The sequence below is a fragment of the Andrographis paniculata genome, unplaced genomic scaffold, assembly GCF_009805555.1.
Source record: "Andrographis paniculata isolate CXL003 unplaced genomic scaffold, ASM980555v1 Contig57END, whole genome shotgun sequence".
NCBI classification, from domain to species: domain Eukaryota; kingdom Viridiplantae; phylum Streptophyta; class Magnoliopsida; order Lamiales; family Acanthaceae; genus Andrographis; species Andrographis paniculata.
In genome coordinates, this window is record NW_026137592.1 from 3,816,089 (window position 1) to 3,826,421 (window position 10,333).

At 36.4% G+C, this 10,333-nt stretch overlaps 1 protein-coding gene across 1 annotated transcript; it reads right to left on the reverse strand.

Moving 5' to 3' along the window:
• Window positions 1-205: 205 nt before the first annotated feature.
• Window positions 206-3,567, reverse strand: LOC127257264 (protein CHROMATIN REMODELING 35-like). The gene is made up of 4 exons (XM_051283650.1): window positions 3,166-3,567; window positions 2,827-3,027; window positions 2,500-2,658; window positions 206-1,987 (listed from the first exon to the last, which is right to left on the reverse strand). The coding sequence occupies exons 1-4, from the start codon at window positions 3,565-3,567 to the stop codon at window positions 206-208; spliced, it is 2,544 nt and encodes an 847-aa protein (XP_051139607.1).
• Window positions 3,568-10,333: the final 6,766 nt, after the last annotated feature.

Genomic DNA, 10,333 nt, shown 5'->3' on the forward strand with positions numbered 1-10,333 from the left:
ACTTAATACAACTTCTAAAATATATGCACTGTATTATTTATTTAATAACAATAACATGTTGAAGCACTTAAAAAACATTAAAAAAATTTTATACATCACAATATATATAATATACAGTTGATATAGTACATAAAAAATGGCTATCAAGAATTACAGATGAATTTTCTAGACGAAGCGAAGAACCAAAACATCACTCAAAGTACGCTCACCTCCGGTAGACAGCTGCGACATTTTCTTTCAACAGTGGAGTTTCCAGAAACATGTCTCCGCACGCATCAACGTGGAGAGGCTCCATTTCGAAGTTGTCCTGACCCCTGCGCTCATCCCATTCGAACCACATATTGGCGATGGATTCCTTCTTGAAGCATGCAGCATGGTCCGCCTCTTCAAGTGAGCCGGTCGCGATCAACCGGTAAGTATAAACCTTCCTCGTCTGTCCCGGCCGGAACGCCCTTCCTATCGCCTGCCGGGTCACTGAGGGGTTCAGGTGAACGTCGAGGATGAGAATGCGAGAAGCCCCGATGAGTGAGATTCCCTCGCCGCATGCCTTGACAGAACCGAAGAAGACTCTGGCTGCCGGGGACTGATTGAATTGCTCCATCACAGACTCCCGAGCATCTGTGTCGGAGTCGCCTGTAATCACGAACATCTCGCGGCCAACACTGTAGCCCTTCAATTTACTGGTCATTATCTCCAGAAATTTCAGGGGCAACAGAAAGTTGCCGAAGACGATCAGCTTCTCTCCGGTGGATTCGCAAAGCTGGAGGAGATTTATATAGAAGCTAAGCTTTGCCCCGTCACGAATGTCTAGCTTCTCTAATAATGGGTGAATTCTCCCCTCGTCCACTCGGCCTCTTCCACCAGAGTTCTTCGCGACCTCCTTCAGGATCGGGTGTACATAAATGGGACTTGCGAGTGCACTAATTGCGAACCTGTTCTGCAAATTTTTCATCTCCTCAACTTCTGATCGTTGCGCAGGACTGAGCTCCAGGAAGACAGCCAAATCTACAAGTCCAGGAAGTTCTTCAAGGTTGTCCCCCTTGTAGTAGTGCAGGACCTTCCTAGTCATCTCGCGCAAATCTTGTATCAGAGCCACTTTTCGGCTGCGATTCTCATCCTTTATCAAGCAGTCTTCTATCGTCTTGTAGAAGCCGCCGTTGCCTCTACCAAGTTTACTCAGATTCCGACTGCTAGAAATCTCAGCCCTGCTCACGATCCGCCTCAAAATTATTTTGGAATCTTCCATCATAAGAAAATTTGGGCGGACCAGATCTAAAATGCTGAAAACTTCTCTCACGCTGTTTTGGTAAAGAGTACCCGAAAGAACAACCTTTCTTGTGGTTTCAATGCTCCCAAGAGACCTCAGAATAGCGGTGTCTGGGTTCCGCGGTGTATGCCCTTCATCGAGGATGACGATTGAAGGGACTTTAAGCAAATAACTTTTGCAAGCCAAAGGAGCTGGCCTGTCATCAACATCGCAGACGATGGAAGAAAACTGCTTGTACCCTAAAAACAGAATGCTCCTCCTTTCGGCCCATTCCTTCAGAACTTCAAGCTGCTGCCCACGATTGTCTGCCTTAACTGAGTAGAAGTCGTAGAGGGGTATCTCTTCGATCTGCCACGTAAGAAACTCCTTCTTCCAGATGGGCAGAATCCCCCGGGGAAGCACAACCAGGGGCCGAGCAGCAGGATACTTCGCCATGAAGCTCTGAAGGAAACTGATGATCATGAATGTCTTACCAGAGCCGGGAGCATGAGCCATGATACAACCTCCGGGGTTCTCAGACATTACATTGCTCGCAAGAAAATTGAATCCCTCAACTTGATGAGGTTTCATCTCCCTCCGGTGTCGCGGGTGTGGATGCATATCAGCAGCAATAAGATCATTATTATTGGGTAAATCTAAACCATCCGACAAGGTTTCTGATTGATCATGCCCTCCGGGATTCCGCCCTCCATATCTTCGAGTTCGGGAACTTGTCTGGGCCTGCATTTAAGTATTGCATGCAAATTAGTCGTCTCAGCTTGTTCTTCCTGACTACAAGATTTTAGAAGTATTGCAATAGGTCTTTAATTAATCATATAAAAGGAAATAAGATGATTGTAACACAAGAAAGCTAGGTTATAACTATGACAATTCATACTAATTAATAAAGAGAGTTGTGATATGACTAAATATAATTTTAAAGTAATTTTGATTTTAGATTAATTTGGGAAAAACGTAAAATTGAATAGAAAAGGAATTTAAAGAAACTTTTGGTATGGCTAAATATATTTTTTGATTTTGAATTAATTTAGAAATTGCAAATAAATTGAATACAAGTTCATATTTGATGTTTAATAAAAAAGCTTGAATGTGATGTTTCGAAAGTACATTACATATTTCATGTTTCTTTTTAGTGAAAACAAAGTTTGACGAATAGTATGGAAATAAAAGGTTTCGTAAGAAGCCGAGTAACTGAAACAATACAGTACAACATAGTAAATGCAAAGCCATACCTTGGAGAAATTATATTCGACAATTGTTTCAATTGGCCTTCTAATCACCCCACAAATGCGACAAACATCGCCTATATCATCTTTGAATATAAAAGAATGGTCACAGTCTTCTTCACCCTCACCGCCATTTTTCGCATGCAAAGTAGGTTCAAAAACATCCTGCAACAAGTCCAACAAAAAATTGAATATATGTATATAAACTTCGAATGAAACTGATATGGTGATCTTATTAAACGTAAATGTAAACATGAAAGCCTCTATAATAAAACCAAATGTACATCTAAAATAAATGTGTAATTCTAAATGTGACAGAGAAAGCGTTACCACCTTCGCGCACTCCATTGCAACTGCCATCTCGCTCCACACGTCGCCCAGGTCATCGAAACTGACATCCGGAGTCTCTTCACTTTCCAGCTGGCTTTCATCATCCGAGCCATCATCCTCCCTTTCAGAGTTTGCCAGCTCAGGCTCATCGAACAAAGGTTTATCAAACAACTGATAGAGTTGGTCCTGAATGAATTGTCGTCTCTGCAAGTAGATATTATAGTATCATCAATAGGTAAAAAAATGTCACCTGGTAGCAGTGTTAAGAAAGTGAATACTGTGTAAATTGCCTTGGTTGAGTAATAAGTTGATTATGGGTACGAATGTTCGGAAATAAATTACCTCAGGATCTTGCATTGGAAAATTTGTACAATGCTCAGACATGTCAGCTTCAGGTTCGACGTTCTCAGTCCACTCTTCTGTGTCTTGGTCATCTGAATCACTGATAATGATAATTTCAGGATGAGGGCTTGCAGGGATCGGAATTTCATATTCCCTTCCGAATAAGCGCTCATGTAATTGGCGTCTATGAATTTCTAACTCACTGCTATATTCACTTAAGTTTTCGTCTTTTCCCTCGTCCAGCCCTTCTAGAATCCTTCCCGTGACTATTGATTCACGGTCATTTACAATGGGGGGCGTCCGTTCTCTGTTGGACTGAGATCCCCTTGAATTCGAACGTGCATTATCACTGGATTCGACTCCTCGATCCGTTTTCATCCTTTTTTTGTCCCTAGAACTCATATCTATTGATGAAAAGGGAGACCACACAAAAGTTATTGTTAGTATTACTTAATTTGAAAAGAATAGAATGAAGTTGGGAGAAAATAGCAGTGCAATCAGTGTGACACATGAAGGTCGAGCCTGGTAGTAATAAGGAAACCTTGAAGTCGTATTTGTGTTTTTCTTTATCTTTATCTCTTTTTTATCATTCTATTTACACATTAATATTATTCACAAACCAAGACAAAGATTAATTTTTATAAATAACTATGTTAAGTGTCATCATTGTTCAAGCAATGTGCATGATAGTGAGATTTGATGAAGTAGTTTGTTGCTTCACATGTAGAGTTCTCGACAAAGTAACAGCTATTGAACAAAAAAGTTAATACATTGATTGGTCGAGATCCAAGGAATGCTTACAAAAATTAATGATCTTATTTTTATCATCATCTTTTTTATTATTATTATTATTATTGTTATTAACTTATCACAAATTCAAGTATTTAATATTGTAAAACAAATTAGCATATTATAATAAATTAAGTTGTAAAAAAAAATACATTTTTAATGATATTTATGATTATTAAAAAAAAAATTGGATGCAATGTCTCAATAACTTTATATTAAAAAAAAATAAAAATAAAACACTTAAATTGTGGCGAGATTTTTTAAAAAATAAAAAAATAAATAAATTATTTAGACGGTTCATAATACCATAGAAAATGAAACTAGATGAGTGAAAGAAAAATGAAAAAAATAAAAGGTGAAATGTATATGTAAGCTTTAATTCTCAATTAAGAATGAAGACACAAAGGAAATAGCGATTGTGAGTAGTACCTTTTTCTTAAATTGAAAATTGATAGACAAGAGCGATCCAGATCAGATTTGATTTGAACCTGTAACCTCTCAATCAGAACGTCTTGTGGGCCACGGGCTACGGGTCTTACTCAGCTATCTATCTTTTTCAAATCTTCTTAACCTTAAGATGGAAAGATCTAGTTTTTATATTTTAGCGTAGATGACAAGAGTCCTTCAAATCTTCACATATCTTTTTGTCAGATTGAAAACTTGTGAAGACAGGAGCAATCTCGATCCGTAACTTCTGAATATTCTACTGTATTCCTTTACTCTTCAATTTGGATATCGTGTGGGCGACAGGGACGATCCTCCAAGGAATTTTGATGTCTTACTGCTGCCCACTTTCTTCGGATCTTCTCAACCTTGAGATGAAAGTATCTGAAACTTTCAGTGTGTTTTAAGGAAGAAACTTTGAAATTGAAAAATCTAGTTTCAATGTGTCTTGGATAGGAACTTTGAGAATGAAGAATCTGATTTGAGTGTATTTTTTAGGGTAAGTGACCAAAAAATCTTTTTCACAGGTAAGCATCTTTGGGTATTTAAAATTCAAATGTTTGGGCCAGACACACTGTTTAACCCATCAACAATAATTTGGTTTTCTAGAAAATATTTCTTTGAACTACCATCTTAAATTCAAATAAGATTATTGGTTCATTCCTTAATATCTACCGTTTTGTCTAGCCATGCTTAAAATATCACATATTCATTAGTTTAATTATTTTATAGACAATTTAACTAATTAATATTTTATTTTAAGAGCATTGCCATTCAATTTTATTAAATATATTTTGAAAGTATTTTTTGTCATAGATTAATGTAAAATAATAAAAAATAAATAAATAGAGAATTGAATATGAAGACGCTTCTGATATGGCTAAATCTATTTTGTGATTTTGGATAGTTTAGAAATAATAAAAAATTCAATACGAATAGAAATTTAAAATTATATATAAAAAAGAATTGAATGTTTTTGAAAATATATTGTCGTATATTTTATATTTGTTTTTCGAGAAATCCAAATTTGATTAGTAGTGTTAAAAGAATTTTGAAACATAAATATACAGAAGTTTCGAAAGAAATTGAGTAATTAATAACTATAAGCTACGACATAGTGAATGAAAATCCATACCTTCGAGAACTTATATTCGATAATTGATTCAATTGGCATTTAACTCACTCCACAAATGTGAAAACATTGCCGATATCATGTTGGAATATAAAAGAGTACTCACACTAATCTTCATCCTCACCACCCTTTTTCTCATAATGCTGTGTAGGTTCCAAAACATCCTGAAACATCGAACAAAAAACTAAATATATATATGCTGATCCTATTTAGCATAAATGTAAATATGCCAGCCTCGAGAACAAAACAAAATGTACTACTAAAATAAATAGGTAATTCTAACTGTTTAAGAGAAAGTGTTACCCACTTCGCACACTCCATTGCAACTGCCATCTCGCTCCACATGTCGCCCAGGTAACCGAAACTGACATCCGGAGTCTCTTCACTTTCCTGCTCGCTTGCATCATCCGAGCCATCATCCTCGCTTTTAGAGTTTTCAAGGTCAAGCACATTGAACAAAGGTGTGTCGAACAAATGATAAAATAGGTCTTGAATGAATTGTCGTCTCTGCAAGATATTATAACCGTATCAGCAATATGTAAAAAATAAATTGCATCCGCAGTAGCAGTGTTAATTAAGTGAATAGTGTGTAAATTGCGCTGGTCAATTAATAAGTTGATTATGGGTACCAATGTTCGGAATTAAGCTACCTCAGGATCTTGCATTGGTGAACTTGTACAATGCTCAGACATGTCAGCTTGAGGTTTGACGTCCTCAGTACACTCGTCTGTGTCATCGTCATGTTAATCACTGATAATGATAATTTCAGGATGAGGGCTTGCAGGGCTCCGAACAAATAACTTCATTCTGGAAAAGTGCTCGAATACTTGGCGTCTATGAATGGCTAACTCACTCCTATCTTCACTTAGGCGTTCGTTTTTTCCCATGTCCAACCCTTATGAAAATTTGTGAATTTATATCTCCAATCAATACTACTGGAAGCAAGAATATCAAATAAAACCAAAACAATATTAAACCCAATGAAATTGAAATAACAACATTGTAAGGCCAAATTAATTTTCTCAAGTATGGAAACTAAAAGCAAACAAACAGGCCCTAAATTATTGAAGACAATTTAGGATTCTTCCTGTTCGTCTTCTTCTTCCTCCTACATTCTTCTCTGATGAACTCACAACAGATATACGGTGGCTCTCCTCCGGTGAATCAGCCAGCGATCGGCAGCCAAACAGCTCCGGCGACTTATTCCAGACAGCAGCGGCAAGCATCATTGCTAAGCAAAAGAACTTGCCCAGTTTATAGTTGCTGATGTAGTATTCAGTTTGATACTGATTCACAGAAGGAAGTGCATCTGCCGTATGCGGTGGGCTACTGTGTAACCCAAAGTGTGAGGGGAGGTTAGGGTACCAGCAAGGGAAGCAATAGAACATAGGCCATATCCAGGAGGAAAATGGCGGGCTATTCAAACAATGAAAAGTTTATCAGTCTGGGCATGGACCGTAATGCCATTCGGATTAAAGAATGCAGGGCTACTCTTCCTTTTCGAACAACGGACAGCTCCGATTCATCTTCTCGGGGACAGCAGCTCCTCCGGCCCCAACTTCACAGATCTTCTCGAACTTCTTTCAGCAGCATTAGAATTATTGATTTTCGGCTCAAGCCATGGTGCCAATAGCCGAAGTAACTACACCTCAAGGTTGGAGGTAACTACACCACCAAAATCGGCCAGATAAAGGGCTTCTAAAGCTCACCCGTACTCACCGGAAAACTCGCTGTTTCTCTCCCTCTTTGCCCCCACTCTGAGATGTTATTTCTTACTCTCTTCTCTACCAGAGAAACTACATTTTCCATATAGCTAACCCCATCTCTCTATCTCTTAAAATCCTCTCAAAACCAGTTTACCAGTGTGCACCTCTCGGGTAGTGACTGCGGGTTCCCACGTCATAAAAAAAAAAAAAAAAAAAAACTCCTCCCAAAACCTAAACCGTTTTAACCCCAAAACTAATTTTTATAACTAATTCACAGGGTTGGGATTAAAGGTTTGAGCTTGGGAATTGGATTAAAGAGCTTAGGCCAAATTTAGTTGGTTTGACTAAAGAGTGGACCAACTTTAATTTATAAAGGTATTTGTTAGGTTAAATTTGAACGGTCAAAATTCACAAAATGTATTTAAAAAATTATTGGGAAAAATACTTTTAGTTGTTAAATTAATGTATTTAGAGTTTTAGAAAATAATGGAAAGAAATTCATTATTATAACTCTTAGACTTCCGTACGTTGATAATGATTATAATTGTATAGGATTCAAATAAATAAAGAAAATTATAAATAGCTAATGCAAATATTCATCGGATAAAACAACTTTAAAAAATTCGTGTTTGAATTAATTCACATGTACACAAAAATTGATGAAGACATGGGTGATCTGGATTTGATTTGAACCTGTGATCTTACGGTCTTCTACTGTATTTCCTCGCTCTTCAATTTGGATGTTGTATGGGCGACAGGGACACTCCTCCAAGCAATTTTCATGTCTTAATCAACTGTTCACCTTCTTCAAATTTGTTTAACTTGAGATAAAAAAAATCTAGTTTTTATATTCTATAGTAGATAACCAAAAGTTTTCTTTTTTATAAAGTTGAAACTATTGTTGTATATAAAATTCATATGTTTGACTCAAACACAGTGTTAAAGCCTATTAACAAATATTTGATGCACTAAAAAGTGTTTTTCTTCTTTTTTTTTGAACAATAGTTTAAAAATAGAACTACAATATAATTTTAAATTAATTGTATTCCACAATTTATTTTCAAATATTTGAAATTATAATTAGTAAAGTTAAGTTTCTAGTATAATTAAAATTTTAAATTTTATAAATTTGATATGTCAATTATAATTCTAGATTTCAATTAAAAATGGGTTTTAATTATCAACTAAGGAAAAACTCATTCACGGTGTTGAAAGATATTATAATTTTGGATCTTAGTCATGTGTATTTCGTTTGGTATCCATAATTGACGTTCACATCTCATAGCACAAAGGAAATAGGGAGTGTGAATTATACTATTGAAAATTGATGAAGACATTGTTGAACTTTGTATGGTTGAATATGAGATAAGACGTAAACAATTAATCACAGATCTGACAACAGGGAATCGAGATCGTATTCGAGTCGCGCGTAGTATGCGATTTCCTTGAAGTGAATTCGGGCGTCCCCGATCGCCTCCCAGGATAGAACGAATCTAACGGAATTACAGTCCCGCGAACCGAATCAGGAGAATTGAAAAATTTTGGGAGAGTTTTGATTGCAGAAGAAAATTTTTGGAGAGGACTTCGCGAGAGAAAAAAAATGAAAAAGTTTCGGAGAGCACTTTTTTCTATATTTTAACGAAAATTTAATGTGGGGTTTCTATTTATTGGTGTAACGTGAGAAAATGAATCCCACATGATCCGATCCCATTATGCACGTTATAATAATATTCTATTTTATCTGATTAATTCAAATTTGTTTTGAATAAGTCAAAACAATATTTAGATAAATTTTTTTTTTAAAAAAGAAGAAAATTGAATTAATTGCAATTGGGCCTAGCCCACGAGGCCCAATCTTGACTCTATATGTATATATATTAGCCCAATCAATAGTCCATTCATTCCAATCCAATTTATCATTGGGACCACATCACTTATTAAGTAGGAGAGATTTGTCTCCTCCTCCAATGTGGGACAAGAGTTCCTTGTTTTTTTCTTTCACTTCCTACACCAAATACCAACAAACATGAGAGTTTTGGATTTGATTTGAACCTGTAACCTTTTGATCTTCTACTGTATTTCTTCGCTCTTCAATTAGACATCATAAGGGCAACAAGGACAATTCTACAAACAATTTTAATGTCTTACTCAACCACCCACCTTCTTCGAATCTTCTTATCTTTGAGATGGAAGAATCTAGTTTTTACATTAGATAACCAAGTGCCCTTTTTGTATATTGATGCATAAAAAGTTTTGTTTTTTTTTTTTTCTTTTAAACAACCATTTAAAACAAAATTTACAATTTGTTGTCGTAAAAAAATCGCCACCGACGGCTTAATTGGAATAGCCAGTCGAAGTTGATTTCATTGTAAGATTCCCCGGCCCCCTCAAGAAAGGATCCGGACTATCTCGCGATAACCGACAAATTGATGAATAAGGAAGGTAAAATAAACAAGAACGAAGCTGAAAATTAAATTGGAATTAATTGAAAAAAATTGTAAAAATCTGAAAAAATTACAAGAATGAAAAAATCGCAGAGAAAATAATGAAGAAGAAGAAGATCACATGGTGAAAAAATGGCGTCCATTTTTTGTTATGATATGCTCTATTTATTTGTTTATTTTGAATCATGTTTGGATAAGATATTATCTCTAATTATTTTCAACAACTCCAACCACCTTCACTTCCACCTTCTTTCATCCGTTGACTGCTTCAAATGCACCAGGTCGGCTATGTCCTTGGGCTAGTCAGGTCCGTAGGCCCACTCGCTGATCTGGATCTTCTGTTGGGCTGCGAACCTCGAGAATTCGGGCTACACTTGTGTTGGGCCGGTCCAATTAATTTTGAGTGTGTACAAATGCCCCCAACAAAATCATGTGGACAAGAATCAACTCGTTGTCCTGATGATTTTGTCGAATATCTTAATGTTTCCATGCTTCCTTGGCCTGTTCGACCATTTTTTTCTGCTTCTAGAAGGTTATCGTTAACTGTAGTCCAAGTGTGTCTTCCTTTCAGCTCTCAAAAAGAATGATAGAAAAGGTTGAAAAGGAGAGCAATCTATTTATTGCTCATTTGCATGCCACAGATGCGACGAATG